The 21,626-nt window shown below is 36.9% G+C and overlaps 1 protein-coding gene across 7 annotated transcripts in view; it reads right to left on the bottom strand.

Moving 5' to 3' along the window:
* The window catches only part of LAMA2 (laminin subunit alpha 2), a 361,801-nt gene that overhangs the window by 153,683 nt on the left and 186,492 nt on the right, over positions 1-21,626 (bottom strand). For all 7 annotated transcript variants that reach the window (XM_061378283.1, XM_061378279.1, XM_061378277.1 and 4 more), the window contains exons 13-15: positions 7,659-7,760; positions 6,883-7,094; positions 582-693 (exon numbers count right to left, since the gene is read on the bottom strand). In XM_061378283.1, the coding sequence (XP_061234267.1) occupies positions 582-693; positions 6,883-7,094; positions 7,659-7,760 (426 nt within the window). The remainder of the gene's footprint in view (positions 1-581; positions 694-6,882; positions 7,095-7,658; positions 7,761-21,626) is intronic.

Here is a 21,626-nt window from a genome sequence, read left to right on the forward strand (position 1 = left end):
TAGTTAATCATATGTACACTTGTATGAACACATTCTGTGTGAACTAATGAATTTGTTATGAAAGTGGGTATTTCCTGAGCATGTATGTATGTTATTATCTGTAACAGATACGAAGTGAAACGATCCTCACAAGAACGCACACAGAGCCCTCAAAGACTCCAAGGCAAATGGCAAAGCCCTAAGAAAACAAAAGATGAAACCCAACCACATTAACTCAGACGGTTTGATCTGGCTTTATTGTGCACAGGTCAAATAACTGTCCTTTTCCTTCTAATTGTGATAGTTTCATGCATATGTAATATCAATCAGCTGAAGAGTACAAATGAGTTCATTTTCCAGTTATTATGAGAAATGTCTTTTCATAACTTAGAAATCACCAGAGGAAAAAATCACTTCAGATTTCAAATATTATTGAGTATAGTGAACCACCACCTAGAAATAAAGGTAACTAAACAACCCATATCAAATTCCTAACAGGAACGGACAGCTCTTTTACTATTTTCTACCAGCATGGGGCCACCGGTTCCTTACAACTATCACAATGCCAGCACAATTGATCTAGACTACATCGTGATACTCACCTCACATGAGGTACCATCATACCCTGGGGGACAGTCACATAACTCCACTGCAGATGCCACCTTTGTCCCAGCTGAAGTGTGATCAGCAGCTTCAATGCTAACACTTCTTAGCCTGGATGTAACAAAAATGGAACAGTTAAAACAGAAAATCAGGTGGAAGTAACTGTGCTGCTAGATGTACCAAACAGAATATTTACTGTGACATTTAGTGGCTTGTTTCTGTTTTCCTATTTCAAAAATAAGATCTTAATATTCATCTATTTCTTCCTAAACTACACATCTGTAGGCTTGTTACTATTTTTGTCAATCATGTGAGGGAGACTGTGGTCAGAAACATATTGATAAAAATAGATTTTAAAAGTCTCACATCACTGTACCAGTAGATGGAAGGCTATTCCTGGCCTGCAAGCCACATGAGCCAACTTGCATTGCCGCCATAGATGTAGCAAATTTGACACTAAGCAGTGTCTTCAAAATTTATAAACCATTACTTGAGCTTTCAAAAATATTACATTACAAGGTTTTTGTTATAGGATATTTTTTTCTGGAGCTCTGATCTCAGAAAAAGATTTCAGGTCTGTCCAGAAGGACCAAAGTATTTTGTGTATGAAAGAAAAATGTACGTATGATAAACAAAAAAGAGATTCTCTACCACATACCCTGGTTTTCCCAGTGACAGAGAAGACAGAGTTGAAGAATTTTCTGTTCCATGCACAATTGCCCTTAAAAAGTAAATGCTAGACACTGGCTAAACAGATCCTGTTTAGCCAAATAATGAACATGATTTTTATTTTGAAAAAATACAAGTACGAGGAGAAAGACAACAAAAGTCCTTCGATAATCTTATGGCTAATATGTGAAACAGATGTAGTTTACCTCGACAGTTTCCATTTGGGGAAATAAATTGGGATTTGAGGATTTAATTCTCATAAGAGCTCAGAAAGCACAGTAAGGCATGACAGAGTCTCAACGACTTCTATTTTCACTCACCAATCTCAATAGAGTGTTTGATTACTAGAGATACCTAAAAAGCTTCTTTTTGAAGTCTTTTTTAGCAGAAAATACCTTTCTACCATGACACATATTTTGTTAAAAAATAATTTTATTTGGAAAATGTAAACCAAACTTTTTCCTCCAAGTCATTTATCTTTCAGCTGCCAAAAAATCCTGAAAATTATTTGGATGACCTTGGATAAGAAAATGTCCAAGAAAAATATTTTGTTGTTACTGCAGCAGCTGTAGGAAAGGTTAAGACAGGATATTTTCCCACTCAATTTTATGACTACTCTCAATAAGATAGACATGAAAGGTAAGGGGGGGAAAAAAAAGATTTCTGAAATTAGGATGGAAGCTTCAGAATAATAGAATTTTTACCATCATTGGGGATATGACTGGACTTTGGAGGAACCACCATTGCAGATTATGCAGTTAGAAAAAGGAATCGAATTTGGTGATAGAAGGACGTCTGTAAAAGGTTCTTCAAACTATTTCAAAAGAAGGATACATGTTTCTATCCAGATCTTTAATAAGATCTCACTTTTCATTATTTTCCCTTTGCTTCATTGCTGTAAGCTTATTTTGCAATCATATTTTTGAGTTTTCCTTACAATAAGATAACCAATCTCTAGGATATTAAATATCAAATGGTGATGACTTTAACCATAAAAAAAAAAAATCTAACAATTTAAGGAGAAAAATCTGTAAATTAAGAAACAAATTACTAGTAAAAGTTCAAGATTTATTTATCCTTTGAACTACAGCTAGTTCCCTCTCAGCACAGATCTTGGAACAAAGAGAAGCACTAACACACAGAAACAATCCTCTCAGTATTATCCCACATTTGTATGCTGAATTGTTCCAATTTTCATTACGTTCTGCTATTTGCTAAATGGGATTTTAATGTGTTTAACAGTTTTTAGCATTAACAGTTACTCAGTGATGAAAGCTGCAGTGATTTTTTTTCTCCCATTTTGGTGTTGCAATTTTGATTCCTCGATGCCATTCTGGATTCCCTAAAATACATAATGCTGGCAGTAATGGGGCACAGGATCCTGGGTATGCATGAACAATTTGAGATTCGACACTGAGACCAAATATTTAAGATGACTGTTACTGTCAGCAAGCAACTGCTGACTTCTTAAAACAAACAAGATTAAAAGGGAAGGGGATGTTTCAGGCAGCATCAGCATAGTTTACTGTCTGCTATGCCAGGCATCTGAATCACATCAGCTACATAAGGCACATGAAGTACTGACATTGCTCATTTGTCTTAAAGCCAATTCTGCATATGGAAGAAAACCCTTGGCCTTTTCTCCCCTCTTTCTTCTTGTATCTAGCACTGATTCTATATGTGGTTGTAAGCAATCAATTATCTTTAGCACCACAATTTCCGATGCCCATGTGAGTGCCTATCACATTTACCAACAGTGGACACTCTGAATATTAAACTGAAGAAACAGTGCTACTAAACTTTCTTTGAAGCACAAACTAACAATATTAGATTAAACAGAATAGTAAGAGAGCTGTCTTTTCTTGTCCTGCTGCTTTTACTACAGCTGGACTTGACTGCAACAGTTTGGAAGATCTGTCAAGTTAGAGTAGGATCTAGATTTAAACCCAGAAGCTGCATTCACTTTTAAACTGATTGCATTTCCGTGTTCTCATTTTTTATCCTACTTGATCACCTAAATGAAAGCTCATTCATTCAAGGAAGCTTCCTAATTACGCCATAGAGCAATAACAACATTATAAGCTTAAAATGACCCTAAAAATGTACTAAAAAATATGCTCAAGTAAAACTCACCATACCTACATTAATATTGTTTAGTAACTACTTGAAAGTGCTACTGATTAAGTAATGTTTCTAGTAGGTTAAACTAAACAAGTGTGAAAAATACAATCTTTAGTTTAAAGCTCTTGCTAACTGGAGACAAATCCATTGAAATTTTCTCTTTCTACATAACCGCAGAAAAGTTGCTTAATCTTACAGTGCCTCCATTCTGGCCTCTTCTCAAGCACAGATTATAATAGCACCCTTGGAAATCCCTACATATGTGGTCTTATTATCCATTTTGAAAACTTTCAGTATTTAAATGAACAGGTTGCTTAATATAGCGATCTCTAATTAGTACATTGCATAATTCTGCTTATGCTTTGAGGCAGAAATTGTCATTCAAGGAGGATCTAATAACCCTGTAAAATTTCTGTCTCTCTGCCAGAGAGACCTCCTTACTCTCTCAGAGGAATATTCAGCTGATCACCACACATACCTGTTTAAAAGACAATGAAAACCTTTTAGTTCATATCTACTTATTTATTAAAGCTTAGGTCTATACTATTTGTTTGGCAAAAATATCTTCTTTTGGAGCCTATCAACCGTAGTCCTTAATCAGCCCAAGATGTCACAAAGAGTATCTTCTTCATTGGGTCTGAACACTTTCCCTGCAGTACTAAAGGGGCAGAATACAGAGAAAAGAGTTGTTTTGCACGATCTTAGAGTTATGAGTACAGCTCTGCACCTAGTGTGTTTTAGCATGAATGAAAGTCAAAGAAAATATTTAAAAGTCAGTGTTGAGCTATACGCTGAAAATCACCAAAAGGCCTACAACAACAGATCATAAACTGGGCTGATGTCAGTAGATACTATTGTTGCTACATGATGTGATTGGGATCATGCACTGTTCTGAGAGGACAGCTCCACCCAGTAAATCCCACACTGATGGGTGAAACTACAATTCCTCCAATCAAATCAAACATGAAAAATCCAACTCATTTAATTGTGATTGGAATTTCACATCCTCTCTTCTGTTACACTACACTGCAATGAGTACCCTGAAAGCACTCAATAAAATGTATGTACTTTATAGCAAACTATTTTCAGAGACTTCTGGACATGCTGATGATAATCACAGTAACACACTAACTGTTGCATTCCTCTCTGGTAAAAGGCATCATAGGACAGTTAGAGATGTACCAGTAACATAAAACTATTTCTAGCAAAAAAAGGCATTCTTCAAAATTTCTTCAGTCCCTTCTGCTCATCCCTTTTAAAATCAGTGCCTTTAAGGGACCAACCTTCATAACTGTAATGTCACTACATCTAGAAGATGGTGGATAATAACCTGCAAAGCATAAATTATATGTTCATTTCAGAGCTTTTCTTGAAGAATATTTCCAAAAACTTATTTTTGGAAGGTGATCTATAACACACCAGTAAAATGTTTCAAAGGCTGAACATGAACAACTCTCTAAAACAGCAAGGCACCATGCATGGCCAAATGGCCAAAGCCGTAATCTGGGATGTAGGCAGTAGTGAACAGTCTTCCAAACACATCACTGACAGGTCTGCCCCTTCGTACAAGGCACAAGCTATAAATACTGTGCCAGTTCTACATGCGTGTGCTGACCTGAGCTCTGTGCTGCTGCCCCAAGAGGATGTGTTCTGTCCTACCCCTGCAGTTCCACAGTAGAGGCAAGCTGTAGCTGGTACATGTCCAGCAACATACTTCCCTTCACAGATATTAACTGCCTAGTCAAAGTGGGTTTTGTAGGAAAGCTCCCCTTCTCATTCTAGTGCAAATGTCAGTACACAAACATATGTAAACCACTGATAACTGAAGTCTGCATGTCTCATAATACTTAGTGAGGCCTTTGGCCCAAAGAATGTCAATCACACATATCTCCTGTAAAAGAGCACTGCATAAAAGCTCTTATGGCTCACCTCAAAATTGCTCCTGTAATCCTCGGAAAATTCTGGCTAATGTTTCTTTGTTGGTTTCTTTGTTTGGTTGTTTGGGTGGGTTTTTTTATATTTATTTGAATGAAAATGAAATGGAGGAACTGCACTCATTGACCTCCCACCTTTCTCAGCTGAAAGCTGTGGATTAAGTTTCTCACAGGCTGCTTGTAATGCATAAGAGATTAGCTCTGGCCTGGTGGTTTGACTCTCGTCTAACATCAGGGTGGGAAGGGAATGGCCATGAAAGGTTTTCAAACTGAATGCAAGGAGATGAAAGACTGATCACCAAATGAGCAAATTAGGAAACTGCTTAGCTCACACTCAAGCTAGTTATGATTCACAAACTTATTTACAGAGAGGTAATATGTTTTACAGAGAGGTAATACATATCAATTAATAGCTGAAAGAGAAAGGGGTTGAAGAAACGTGACTTCTTTAGCACAGATAAAATATACACTGCTAAAGCTCAATCAGAAAACTGCATGCTGTTGACACAACCTGCCTTTCAATCTAGGATACATTTTAGTTACCTAAGTATTCAAATGATGGTTGGATTGTTTAAGCAATTTTACAGCAGCAAAAACTGTACATATGTTCTAGGCAAATAATTGTTAACGTGTTATCAGCTCCCTCCATTCTAAATGGCTTATGCTACTGTATTAAGAGATGTATAGGTTAAACAGCATTTCAGATTTTATGCCTTGTGAGTAGAAAACTACTATGCTACCAATTCCATCACATATTTAAAAGATATTATTTATGATACCTAACTATTAATGTATAGATTGAGTGCAATCATACAGTACCAGGGGAGAGACTGTCTTCTAGCCCACCTGGAATATTTGTTTATACACTTTGGAAATTCTTAAATGCAAGATGAGCTTTACGGGTTCAACCATTCTGCCGCCACTACGACAGAACCACTCTGTCATCTTATATAACACAACTTTCATTTTGTCAAAAGACTAACGAGAGTTCACATGAAATCAGTGGGTTTAGGCATTTCAGGCAGCAACCTGACATAAATCAGAGGAACTTTGAGATTAGTCAGTTCTGTGTGTGGAGCTGATTAAAAATATAGAAAACTCCCCTCAAGCCACCATTCCTAAGCTTAGAGACTTAGGATATTATTCTGTTAATATTATTCTGTTAATGTATTATTCTGTTAATGATCCAATGTTAATGTATGCTCATTAACTGGGGAAACTTCTACGTAAGCAATATATCATCCCTTACTTCAACATATCAACTGTACTCCATGATTTACCATATATATGGGAATTACAGTATTCACAAGATAAACTTGTTTATAGAACTGTCATTAATGCCTTAATAATCCATGTGATTTCATTTCCTTACAAGGATGTTTCTTTCTGTTGCCTCTTCTCCTCCTGCCTATCCAAGATTTTAAAAAATAATAACAAATGTTTGAAAATGTAAACGAATACTGAGTATTTCATGATAATAAATTAGCGTGTTTAAAATTACATCAACTTAGCTCTATGAGGAGAGAAATCGGGAAGCTGCCTGTATGTAGCAAACGGACATGTTTTCCACATTCACCTGTAGATGGCATTCATCCCATTGCTGTATGTGGCTCTTATGAGGATCCTCTTTACGTTTGCAAGTAGAGTCATGAACTCCCTCCTGCTGACTGGAACATCAGTGCCATACACAGAGAAAGATTCTGGCTTCAGCACAATTTTTTCAGTGTGCTCTTCAGAAGGCTGCAGGTGAATGCCCCCTTTTGGAGTGCTGATTCTCAAGCCATGTCCCTACATACAGACATGAGAGACATTTAAATATGAAAACAAAAGTCAGGAAAAAAAATCTCCATCTGTAGCCAGTTGGGGTACAGGATTTATTGAATAATATATTTTACAAGAATAATAAATATCAGGAATAACATTCACCTTTCATACCACTGAAATGGGCTTGCCTGATAAAGTTGAAAGTGCAAAAGAAAGTTTTTCAGCCAGAACCTAGTGTCATGGCTTTGCATAGGCAAAAGCAAATTCTTACAATCTTAGCTGCACAAGAACAAGTCTGCTGAATGAATGTGAAAGCCTTACCTCAAATAACCAATTATCTTATTTCTTTATTCCTCCTGATACACAAGAAGAATATAGTTTTGTAAGCTACCACAATATTCCCAGAGGCTCCTTGGAGTACTGAAGGTTTCAGTTCTCTGAAGTGTATCCATTTTCTGATACTATAAACTAACTGAAAGTAAGTGTACCCTGCTGTTTTGTGTCCTCAAACACCAGGCTTCATGCTGAACATCTAAAGACATAGGCAATTTTTTATCTTTTTGGTAGTTGAAAATACAATCACTTTACCTCTATGATGACGTCAGATTGAACCATCAATTGAACTGTCTCTTCTTTCTTTGTGAAGTCATAAGATACTGTAAATTTCAGATGCCCGCCAGCAGCTGCCACCTGGGGAGAAAAAAGAAAAAAACTTATTTAAAAGAAAGAAAACATGCCTTAACATTTGGGGGCAGTTTTCTCCAGCATCAGTATTTCCCAGAAATAGAATTCTAGTGTTGCAAAACCATATGCAGATATGTGAGTATTACAGATCTATGGACTATTCTCTTCTTGCTCAGTCATCTAGAAATCACATGTAGTCAAATTTCTTCTATGCCTTTCAAAGGCTGAAAATTCCTTAAACACAGAGACTAACAAAGCAATCACAATCAGACAATAGTTTAGAGAGAGCAACCAGAACAGATCAGGCACTTCTAAAATATAAACAGATCAGGCACTTCTAAAATATAAAGAACAGTGAACACTAGCTTAGGTGGATTGACTAGTCCAGAAAAAGGAATGCTAAGAGAAAACAGTAAAGAGTCTACCAAAACATAAGACTGGAAAAATGAAATGACCATTTTTATTTTCCTGTGGCAGTTGGAGGGAAGGCATGAAGAAGATTCAGGCTGAGTACACAGAAAGCTCTCTGACACTAGGGATGGCCAAAACAATATCAAGCTACCTGAAAATGCTGTTGAATTCCTCCATTAAATGTTTAACAGCAGTTAAAACATCAGAGATACGATGGCTAAGAGTCGGAATATGACTAAGAAGTCTCTTGAGATCTCTGCTAGCCACAGCCATCTGAGTTTCATGGTTGCAGCTGGCAAGATTTGTATATCACAAACAGGATCACACACTAAAGTCAAGGTCCCCAAATGGTGATTACTGAAGAGAGCACCTGCTAGTTCAGAATATGTATTTATGTTGTGTATTGTGATTAGATTAGAAGAAAAACCCAACAAACTTATATAAAACAGAAAGTACTATTTCCTTCTCCTATTGTTCACAAATATAATTTCCTTCCTCTGTATGTTTAAAGTACAAGTTCACTGACAGGCAAAGAATTCAGAGTTCAATCCATGTGCTGCATGAATAATTATGTCTCATCTAGGGCAAAAAAAAAAAGTTTTTCACTGATTTTTGAATACAAGTGTTATACAGAAGTTGGGGACCTGCAAGATGCCTTAACTTTAATGTTGCTCTCTATAGTACCCAAAGATTCAGAGCTCTGCCTCAAGGATTCTCATCCGAGGCCATAGAAATACCAAAGAAAACAGATCATAAAAGTTTGCCTTGCTGGTGACAAAGGCACACATTGCTGAGGCAAGAATAGCTGAATAATAATGTCAAGGAAGTTCCACAGAATCTTGTCTCTGCCTCTGTTTTCTGATTAATATATCAAATATTTCTTCCTGGCTCAGAAGGCAAAATCTATGTTTTCAAGCAAAGTCACAGACTTCCCAAGAAAAACAATTATAGGAGAGAGAAATCACACCTATGTTAAATCTAATCTACCAAGTTTCTGGCAGGTGGTTAATTTTACAGTTAACTGTACTTGTACTATTGTGTTACATGTTGTTAAAACACAGAACCAGAGAGCAGACAAGACTGGCTATGACAACCTGACAGTTGTATTCTGGGTCAGCTAAAACCCTCTGAAGCAGGAGAGATGGCTCCTATCCTGTGAACAAAACCACCCGTCTCAACAGGAAGAAGCTGGAAGGTAGAAGGAAATACTCTACTACCTTGTGTAAAGTATGCTTTGATTTCATGCCTGCATACTAAAATCAAGTGATAGTAAGACAAGTGATAGTAAGCCACAAATATTTACAGCACTGAAAACAGACAGCATTGATACAAATATCTGCAAAGCCATAGATGAGCAAAGGTTTCATCTCTTCATATGGAAATCAAATGTTAGGAGTCTTTGTCTTCCACCACTTAGTCAGTCTGCTGTCAATGCTTTTCTGAGGCAAGCCATCAGGATCTATCCTGCTAATGTCACTGGAGAGTTCTTATACAGCTTTTATAACCCATCTTATTCTTAAATCGCTTAGTGTTATGCACTTTCCCTCTCCAATGACTCTTGTAACTATGCCTGTAAAGTTTTAGTACCTACTCCACTATACTGGAGGCTGCCTCATCTGAACAGCAGCTCCCAGATATAACTTTAGAAGAGCTACCTCCACTAAACACAGTGCTGTTTACAATCCCTTATCTCATTAAGCAGTAAAATGCTCTTTTGTCATCTAGGAAGAGACCCAGTTTGTAATTGAAGCACCTATAGTTGCCCATTTGTGAATTAGATGACCATGACCCTCCTAAGTGGAAGTCAGATGGAATATACTAAGGCATCTGATACGGCACCATGGGGCTACATGTATACAACTGAAAGAAGTCCTTTGTATAGACAAATGAATCTAGAGAGCATCTGGTCTATGGTTTCCTCCCTGATGGATGACTTTCAAATCACTTCACTTCATATTTATATTTATATTTTAAAAATAACTTGAAAGACATAGAATAGATTTCACAAATTGATAAAGTATTACACAGAAAGTGTATAACTGAAATAAAACATATGAAACTTGCTGATATGTTTAGTCATAAAATCTACATCTGAATGGACTTAGCTAAGAGAGGCTTTCATCTCAGGCCTAATCCAAGAGAACATGACACCTTCAAAAGCAAAAATATATTACCATATTAAACTGAATTTAGACTAATACTCATAAAGCAGACTTCAGAAATTAGTGAAATAAAAAGCATCAACAAATATTAAGAAGTTGGACAATCTTTTCCCTCTTCACTGTTAGGGGTTCTAGCAGATATATAGTCACTAACACACTGTATTAGAGAGGTAAGCATTACAGAGAGAGTTAATACTTTTATTACACTAATATAGCTGCAATACAGCTATAGAAAGGTGACATGCTTTCAGAAACATGAACACAGCTTGCTATTACATTATTCTATACACAGACATACAATTAGAACTATATCAAGTGAACAAATGCTACCAGAAAAAGAAAGGGGGGGGGGGGAAGGAAAAAGAAAAGTCTATAAACTTGAAGGGGTGAAACATTTCTTTAGAGAAAGCTAATAAACATACTGCTGAATATGAAACCAAGGAGTCTCACAGCAAGCTACTGATAGCAGTGCAAGGTTCTTAGAGATAATAATGTTCTCCTATACCAGAAGACATGCCCAAAACCAAAAAAAATGCCCGTTCATTTCCTGACATGCCTATGAACTTTTTTTTGCTTGCTATTATAATTACAAAAAAACCCCCAGAGATGCTCACTCAGTTTTACAGTGGCTCTGTCATGTTCCTGGTGGCAATATCTACTCCTAGATACAGTGCTTAAATGCAATGAATCTACACTATACACAGTTTAACATTCCCTTCTAGCCTTCTTGAATTTCTATGAAATAGAGCTGCAATAAAATGTTGAAGTTTATTTGGATTCTTTCATCTCCACAAACTCTCTCAGTATACAATTACTTTATGGCAGATTTCAGCAAAGAGATATCTGCCACCAGAACATGCACACTAACAACATGAAGGAAATTGTTTAGAAAAAAAATATATCAGATTGCTCGCAGTTTAGTAGTGGTGACTAATTTAGTCCGTAATAGATTGGCACCTCTACAGTTGTGATATGATTTGACAAGGTACTGATCAGACAATGTACTATCTTAACCGACAGCTAAAGACCTTTAGGATCAAGTCCAACCATTATCCCAGAGCTGCCAAAACCACCACTAAACCATATCGCTAAGGGCCTCATCTACACGTTTCTTGAACACTTCCTGGGATGGTGATTCTGCCACTTCCTTTAGAAGCCTGTTCCAATGCCTGATAACCCTTTCAGTGATTTTTCCTAATGTCGAATCTAAACCTCGCCTGGCACAGCTTGAGGCTGCTACCTCTTGTTCTGTCACTTGTTACTTGGGAGAATAGACCGACTCCCATATCATTACAACCTCCTTTCAGGGAGTTATAGAGGGTGATCAGATCCCCCCTAAGCCTTCTCTTCTCCAGACTAAACAACTCCACTTATCCCAGCTGTTCCTCATAAGACTTGTTCTCCAGACCCTTCACCAACTTTGTTGTGCTTTTGTGGACCCATTTATGTTCCTCAATGTCCTTCTTGTAGTGAAGGGCCCAGAACTGAAGACAGGATTCAACGTGTGGCCTCACAAGTGCTGATACAGGGGGATGATCAGTTCCCTAGTCCTGCTGGCCACAGTATTTCTGACACAGGCCAGGATGCTGTTAGCCTTCTTGGCTGCCTGGACACTGCAGGTCACACTGCTGGTTCATGTTCAGTCAGACATCAATCAGCACAAGTATGTAAGTGTTCCTCTAGCCACCCACTCAGTGTAGACAGGAATTTCTGCTTTTCCTAACTGAATTTACTTACGTTGAGGAAAATATTCCATTGTTAAAACAGTTTTCATCTGGATTATTATCTTGTTTACAAAAAAATACTGGTGTAAATTTACGATATTTAATTGGGCTTTGTTGATCCAGTCTTCATGCTGCTTGCAGACTGACGAAAGGCAAGGACTAGAAAAGTATTCCAATAGAATCATCACCAAGAAAACATCAAACTTTTGTTCATTTAATAGTAGGACTCAGTAAAGATTGCATGTTTTAGTTCTACTCAAGATCCAATTAGAGATTAAATAGAGTCTTCTCTCTTAGACTTGAATTTAGATAGGATATGAAAGCTCTTCTGAAACATTATGGTAATATTTAAGATAAAGCAGGGAGCAGAATAATCCTGTTCCATTTGAATGACAGTCTAGTTCTGGCTAGCTTTAAAAATTGTTTGAGTTTTCCTCATATTGAAGTTATTTTTTTTCCCCTGAGAGAATGGGCTTTTCCCCCTAACTTTATATCACCTGGAGTTCCTGCAACTCTGTCCCAGATAGTTCAGAATCCTACTTTCCCTGCTTAAGTACCCTCAAAATTCTTCCATATAAATTGCATAAATTGATGCTACATTCTACTTAAATTCACTTATTCAGAATACTGCTTCCAGTTAAGTTAACTGAACATGGAGGGAATAAGCTTATAAAGTAGCCCGACTACTATATCTCTCGGTTCAGTTGCTTTCTGTGAGTGTTTTTCTACAACACTGAACCACTCAAAGGGCAATCTAAGCATTTCAAAGCATTTACTGTCATCTCCAGTCTCTTGAAAAAGACCATTCTGATAAGCAAGATTTCCAAGTCATTCATGTCTGGAATCTGATTGAGAATGTTATGACACAGCCTCTTTAATTTTCAGTATTTTCCCTGCTGATCCTATGTACAGAATTGAGTCAAAAGTTTTACTCAACCTAGGCACTCACTTGATCACTAAACACCCTCCAATGTCTAAGCTATATGCTAAGAAATCAAAGAGCAAGATATAACGCACACCAATGAGACATTTGCTCTACCTCAAATGACCTTTATGGAAAACTGAAGAAAAAAAAAAAAAAAATCCTTAAAAACTCATTGTGTAAGACCTTTTTCCTTTATACGCTGGATAATGAAACGATATATTCACAATAAATCTCAGTATGTTAAAGTTTCCCAGCAGCGAAAAGAACCATCAAATCTGTAGCTTCAGTTTTTTTCCCCTTAATCAGAAAGTTTTCAGATTAAGAGAAAACACCAGTTCACAGAGCAAGCACAACTGATAAGCAGCAATCAAACCTGCCAACTTATACTCCACACGTACCTTGACCATGTCTCTTTCATATACTGTATACCAATATTTGAGCAATTGAGATCCCTTCCAAAACTTCCATACCTGGAAGCATTCACCACTCCTGCAAGTGATCAAGGCCGGGTTGGATGGGGCTTTGTGCAACCTGGTCTAGCATGAAGTGTCCCTGCCCATGGCACTGGGGTTGGAACTAGATGGTCTTTAAGGTCTCTTCCAACCCAAACCATTTTATTATTCAATGAATATATATTAGATTTAGCTATAGCAAAGTCTTACAGTACACTGCATCTGGTCACCAGGCAGCAGAAAGAATACCCTGGCACCTATCAGAGAAATACCATGTGTTCAGATTCAAACATAGAAAACAGAAACATGAGTGAGAAAATAATATCAAAAGGGGAAGTCATTAAATTCTAGTATCTCCTTAATCACCCCTTAATCGTCCTGCTGCCTTTTCCGTCTTGGTCTAAAAGATCTGAGGCATAATTTTTGTGAAGTGGTTGATAAGCCTTGCCATCCTGAGCATGACAATCTGACACTTATTTCCAGGTCCTTCATACTTAAAATAGCTTGTAACACACAGTGTAGACCGATTAAAATATCACACAATTCTTTTAATTCAATGTAACTACTATATGTATAGTGAGTATATACATATATACACATTATATATATATACACTATACAATAATATATATGTGTGCGCGTATATATATATATGCTGTTCTACTATAATAAGAAACATATAAACGGAAAATCTTAAAAAATTCAATAGTAGCTTCTTATTTGTGGATTTTCTAAATTATACGCAGAAACTCAGCCCAGTCTCACTGCTACTGAGATACTGTATTAACATTATCATTTCCTAACCCTGTTTCTCTTCCTCCTTGGATGAAGTAGACTGCATTATTTGGAAGCAAAGAAAAAGTAGATGTCTAAGTAAAATGCAAGGTTCATTGTGTTTAATACATAATATTATAACATTAAGTGATATAAGGAGATTCTAAAAGGAAAAATAGTATAAATCTCAGTTCCTAAGGAAGATGGGAACTGAGGCATAACATCTCTCCTGTAAGCCCTGTGCTGCAACTCCTACTTATGTCTAATAGTTGCTCTTTCTGAACTTAGCACTGAAAAAAATTAATGGAATCAGTGACTGATTACAAATTTGCACAGTAAGATTATATTCTTTCCTGAAATGTACTTATGAATTTAACATTTACTCTACAAATTCTCAAATTTAGACATTTACTCTACAAATTCTAAAATTTCTATCATTCCCAGTTGTTATTTCCTCTCACTGGAGAACAGAACAGAACAGAACAGTCTGTCCAAACATTCCTGAAGTATAAAATCTAATTTGCTAATGATAAGCCTTTACAAAATTTAGAATATATGATTACCTTGTTATAGTTACTTAACCACATGGTTAATATACTTACTCACTTCCTCCTTTGCTTTCCATATGATCAGACTCCTTACGTCACTGTGCCTTTTCACAACCACTGTTCCCCAAGCTGCTGTAATTAGATCAAGGACTCGAAAATATAAAGTAGGGTACATCACCTGGAGTATTGTGTGCAGTGCTGGTGTCCTCAACATAAAAAGGACATGGAACTGTTGGAACAAGTCCAGAGGAGGGCCACGAGGATGATCAGGGGACTGGAGCACCTCCCATATGAAGATAGGCTGAGAAAGTTGGGGCTGTTCAGCCTGGAGAAGGCTGCGTGGAGACCTCATAGCAGCCTTCCAGTATCTGAAGGGGGCATATAGGGATGTTGGGGATGGACTATTCATTAGGGACTGTAGTGGTAGGACAAGGGGTAATGGGTTAAAACTTAAACAGGGGAAGTTTAGATTGGATATAAGGAGGAAATTCTTTCCTGTTAGGGTGGTGAGGCACTGGAATGGGTTGCCCAAGGAAGTTCTGAATGCTCCATCCCTGGCAGTGTTCAAGGCCGGGTTGGATGAGGCCTTGGGTGATATGGTTTAGTGTGACGTGTCCCTGCCCATGGCAGGGGGGTTGGAACTTGATGATCTTAAGGTCCTTTCAACCCTAACTATTCTATGATTCTATATTCTTCCAGTAGCAATGTGGCAACGTAATCCATGTACAATTATTGCCCATGCCTATTACTCTGGTGGCAAGTAAATTTCAGTCATCGGAAGTTTCCCAGTCTGGCAAAAATATGCCAGAAACTGTGGCCCTGTAACATAATGTCAGGCACCTGTCATAAAGGGACATTTAAAAAAATTAAACTTGTATGTCATCAAAATTGCAGACATTTTGCCCAGACTGAATACAGTTAAACTGCAGAGGAGAAAAAAAGTAGCTAATACAAACTAATCAGCTGCTGACTAGTTTTTTGCAACAGCTACTCTGATCCTTATAAACACCAATTTAGCAGGGCCAGAGTGGCTGAAGGGTGTAGATCTGGACAAAAATATCACTTTAACTGTGAAGATGTTTCAGACTACTAGTGATAATGAAATCAAACTCACTGTTTGAGCATTAACTCTGAGACATGTTTCTAAATAAAATACCTTCATCAAACATTTCTAAATAAGGGTCTTGTAGCTATCAACAACCTCATAATTGAAAGCAATTCTTGAGTTTACTGATTAAATGTTTGTCTCCCATTCCATGGTCTTTACTTCCATAGGGACAAAACCTTATTACAGTAGACATATCAATAAATGCCTTCCTGTAATATCAGAATGAAATACTAGCTAGAACATTTATGTCAATGTTCATTTCCATTAAGACACAAGAACTGACCCTTACCCTTCCATCTCTGGCTGTACTCCTTCATGAATGTTTTAAAAAGAATTTGCATAATTTTGCAAAACTAAAAATGCTCATATTTCTATGGCAACAAAATCCCAGCATGCAAGTATTGTTAAAAAAAAAAACCAACCCTAAAAATGCAGGACTATAAAACAAGACCAACTGTTCAAGTCCAAATTAAAAGCTGTTCTTAGCAAAAATATTTCCCTCAGCGCTGCTATTGCATTTAAGGGTAATCAATATTTGCATCCAATATTGTTGAGGACATCCCACTGTGTGGTGATCTTAAAATCAAAATCCATTAATACTTCCTAAAGTGTTGACTTGCTACTGAAAAAGCTTAAACAGTGTAAGGAGCTGCAAGAAATAGTTAAATTCTATTTCTTTGTTAGTATAGCTCACCAAGTTAGACTGTAAGTATTCTTGATCTTACGCTTTCGTTTCTGTGTTTTTAAAGCACCCAGCAAAATAGCTCAGGAATGTTATTTCTAAACTTTGTCAGTTTAGACCCTTAACTTCTGGTCAGCCAATAGTGATTTTCCTAGTTCCTTCTACTTAATTGCTTTGCAACATTACTATGGACAATGTTGTACAATGACAGATGATACACAAGTAATTCAAAGCAAAGTATGACATAACTGTCACTGTGGGATCCTTTAGCAAATTCAAACACATCATAATGTTTCAAGCATGAAAGAGTTGTGCAAAATTATTCACACAGAAAGGATATACTGTTTTTAATATCTGTCTGGCTTTAGCTTTTAAAGTGGGAGACTTGAATTAAATAGCTTGTAAATACATCAATATTTTTAAGAAAATGCCTTATGCAAAGCCTAAATCTCTGCTCTTCAGAGGTGGCCTATCATTTGATATATAAATGCAACAATAATACATTCTTGCTTAGTATTTTGCTGCATATCATGGAGATCTCTAAGGATCACACATCAAAATTAAAGCAGTAAAAATAAACATTTGAGTATTAAACAAAGATATAGATCTGTGTAAACATGTCTGTGTGTACTATAATTCACTAACATAAAAAAAGCAAAACAAAGCAAAACTCCTTGCATTTTTATTTTATTTTTCAGGGCAAGGGAAAACAAAGCAGTGAATCAGACTGTGATTTTTTTCCCCTATATTTTCAGTCAGCATACACCATGTTTTGAATTACTTTGCCTCTGGAGCCTATGCTTTCACATGATTAAATTCACGGCCACTTTCCTGGCTTGTTAGTTTTGCAGCCTTTCTTCCGCTAACCTTATTCATGACAAGCTAACACAGCTTTGAAAAATACCTGCATTCTCTTTTAGAGAAAGAAACTTGTGTTTGATGTTAGCTGAAGTGCATGCTAGTTACTAGTAACTAAACATATGTCTGTATTACAGAAAACATGAATTTTAATACTGTTTTACTCCACGAACAATGATTTTTCAGAACAGTTTAGACAGCACTTTTTAATAAATATGCTTTAAGACCAATTTTTTTTTTTTTAATCAGTGTAGATAAAATCCATCATTCCATTCTTTATTATACCTGAGAAAGCAATTCTGCACTTGTTAGCACCATCATGGTAATCCATAGAGGATTCATATTTGAGGGAATACACTCATATACACAAACACTGCATGTGCACAGACACACAATGTATATGCACACACAGTGAAAACAAAACTTGATATGCACTTATCTTTGGAAACTGCAAAACAGTGCTGCTGTTTAAAAAGATAAAAAACTTCATGCATTTTCAAAATACTCTTAAAGTAAGTCCCTTTCTGAAAATCTGGAGGGAGGGTAAGAAATCAAGGCAATGAGATTCAAGAGTGAAAAGAAAGACAGAAGACAAGTGAATTGCTGCCCAAGTGTGAGAAAGGAGAAATGACATAGCTTTATAAGACCTCCATAAAAGAATTTATTCTTTCCACTTCAATTTGCCTTAATGGGAGCTGACACAAAAAAACACCTTTAGTCACTCTGAGGATAATATAGATCTCTGAACTTTGTGGTTTCCGCATTCATGTGTGTTATTTTTAACATACATTTTTAATTTTCTTAAAGAAAAACATAACATAACAAATATCTGTTCTCCACAAATTTTCCTGAATAGAAAATTTACATTATTTCACAGTAAGAAAATACAGGGAGCCACTCCTTACCTACAGGTGCAGTGCCTTCCACTTGCAGACTTGAAGCAGTATCTTTTTTACCAATTTTAATTTATATACTGAATCTTTTACTGTGGGGGGGGAGTACCCTATATTCATGAGTTACCTCTGCTTTAAAGGCAGAATGATAGAGAAAATTTGCTTTGGGTGAATTAATAACTGTCCAGAAAAAGGGCAAGTATATTGCCCCAGGGTTAAATGTGCTGAAAGAATCAACATCAATCTTACACTGGCATAAGTGCTGTGAAAGTCATATACCAAATCCCATTTGAAGGAGTCATCATTGCAAAACATTATAGTTCCATGAGGTATGTTAACATAGAGAGTGTGATTAATATAACATGAATTGGAATTCACACTGGTAGGGAAAAGTTCTACTGAGATGAAATTTTCTCAGGCCTGCTGACTTCATACACTTTATCACATGGATATTTTGCAAGTTTTTTTACAGAAAGTGCTATGTGGATTTAAGTGAGATCACATATTTCAAAAAAACCTTCTTATTCTCTTCACAAATTCACCTTACAAAATATCAGAAACTCCTTTACTTTTGGCTACAGAATATACTGCACAACAGATTGAGCATGAAAACTATGTGAAAGTATTGTCCTATATAATACACCTTATTTTAATCTTCTAAAAATATCAGAGGCACCTAAAAAGTAATACAACCCTCACAAGCTTAAAGGAGGAAAAACACGCTAAATCTAGTTATCTAAAATTATCTCAAATATGATCAGAATGAATGGAAAAAATGGGAAAAAATATTTATACTGAAAAATAATCTTCTGCACATCCATGTCAGTCATTTAAATGCACACTGTATCCTTCGTATCTTTTCACAAGACATACATCACCATACTAGCTAGATGAAATCCCTTCAATTTGCTTTCTCTATGAATGCTGACACTTCTCAATTATACGGAGACTTTTTATAAAGAAATTCTTTGCCACAGAGTACAAGGACACTGGGTATGTTAGATCTGGTTGCTCTTATTACAGGCGTGGATAATTCCCACCTTTGATTATCAGCCGCTTCCTTCTCAGACACTGCCTTCTTGAAAAGATATATTTCAAACTTCATTCTTTCTGAGTATGAAAGACGGAAGGCTAGATCCATCATCTTTGAGGCAACTCCCTGACTCAAATTCAAATCTGCTTGGACTGAAAAATTACTAGAATGCATAATTAAAAATAATAATAAAAAAGATCAACACATAGATTCTCAAAGATCAGGCAGGTTACAGGAGGGAGATACTGATGTTTCAACAGACCACTAAAAGAAAACCAAAAGCTAAGTGATGGAATGCAGTTCTTTTCTTGATTTTACCTAAAAAGGAAGACCACTTTTCCCATGGCTTATTTAAAGATGTTCAGTTAGAAGAGCTTACCTAAAGGTGATCAACTGAGATGTTAATAAGAAAAGATGAAGTAATTCCACCAAAATGAGTCTGGATATGATGCTTGATCTCAAACACTTGGTGTTGTTAAAGCTACAGACTGAATATTGAGACTGAAGGTATTCTCTTAATTCATGAGCTTTTGTGGTGGTTTGAAATCAGATGGCTGTCAGGAGCCCACCAAGCCACTTTCTCACTGCCCCTCCCCAGCAGGACAGGAGAGAGAATATAGATGAAAAAAGCTCATGGGTCAAGATAAGGACAGGGATTTTGCTCACCAACTACCATCATGGGAAAACCAGACATGATTTTTGGGAGATTAATTTATTATCAATTAAAAATCACATTCCCCCCCATCCTCTCCTTCATCCCAGGCTCAACTTCACTCCTGACTCTTCTACTTCCTCCCTACAAGTAGCACAGGGGAATGAGGATTGTGGTCAATCCATAACACTTTGCTGCTAAAATGCTCCTCATGCTGTTCCCTTGCTCCAGTGCAGGGTCTCTCCCATGGGACTCAGTTTTTCACAAACTCCTTTGACATGGGTCCTTCCCATGGGCTGCAGTTCTTCAACAGCTGCTCCAGCATGGATCCCATCCATGGGGTACAGTCTTTCAGGAACAGACTGCTCCAGTGTGGGTACACCAACAGACACGTTCCTTCCAGAAAACCTGCTCCTGCATTGACCTTTCATGAACTGCAGCTTCCTTCAAGATTTATACTCATGCTTTGGTGTGGGGTCCTTCATGAGGTGCATTGGAGATAACTGCTCTGAAACAGTCCTCCATGGGCTCTAGGGTAACAACCTGTATTGCCATAGTCTTCTCCACAGGTGGTAAGAAAATCTCTGCTCCAGCACCTCATTCATCTCCTATCCCTCCTTATTCTCTGACGCTGGTGTCTGCAGGGTGGTTTATCTCACATTTTTAACACTACTCTCCCTCACAGCTGCTGTGCAGCATTTTTTTACCCTTTCTTAAATATGTTACCACATATTTGCTGATGTTCAGCAAAAGGTCCATTTTAGAACTGTCTGGAACCAGCTTAGGTTGGATCAGGGTAGTCCCTGATCTCTTCTCACAGAGGCCATCTCTGCAGCCCCCTGCTATCAAGACCTTACCACATAACCCCAATACAGGCTTCATTAACAAGAGAGGATTCACTTTAGAATGATGAAAGATTCCAGATGTCTTGAACAACAGAAAGCCCATGAAGCTGAATACACAATTATCTGTATCACCTAAAAACTGAAATAATTAATCATTTCCTCATTTCTTCTTGAGGAAGAAGCAAATGCAATTCTTCCTTAGGACCCCTTAGGGCCCTTGATTGGAAGGATAAGAGCAGAGAAAAAGGGTAAATATCAGAAAGGTCTGTCCTGTAGCAATTTTAACTGTGTTATTAATGTTTTAGTTATATAATTTAGACCTATAAATTATTAAGGCACTAACTGAACTAACGATAACTTAGCTCAACATATATGATCTATTCCTTTTCTCTCAGAATAGTATTTTGAAGGTAGTAAGGATCCTGCAGTTCATTTCTCATGTGAACTTGATACTAAAACTGCTGCTGATTTAGTACAGCAGCTCTTGATCAACAATTCCTTTTTCAATGGTATGGGATTATATATCTGATAGAGACAAGTCTGCCAGGATCAGAAAAATATCCATGTATCGTGCTGGAAAACAAAATAGTTTCTATGGAATACATCAACACTACCGAAGTATGTACCACCAGGAACTTTCTCAAACACATTCATGACAAAGCTGCAATAACTTCCTACGTGTATGTGAATTTTTAACTTTCATTAGTGAAAATTTTCCCTAATGTGTAACTTACACCTTTGTTGCCATTATTTCAGCTTACTCTTTTGTCCTATTCAACGTGGACATGAAGAAAAAACTGTTCTT

This window comes from Neopsephotus bourkii, unplaced genomic scaffold, assembly GCF_033783945.1.
Source record: "Neopsephotus bourkii isolate Nb327-2 ecotype Australia unplaced genomic scaffold, CSIRO-AGI_Nbou_v1 NB_1765, whole genome shotgun sequence".
NCBI classification, from domain to species: Eukaryota; Metazoa; Chordata; class Aves; order Psittaciformes; family Psittacidae; genus Neopsephotus; species Neopsephotus bourkii.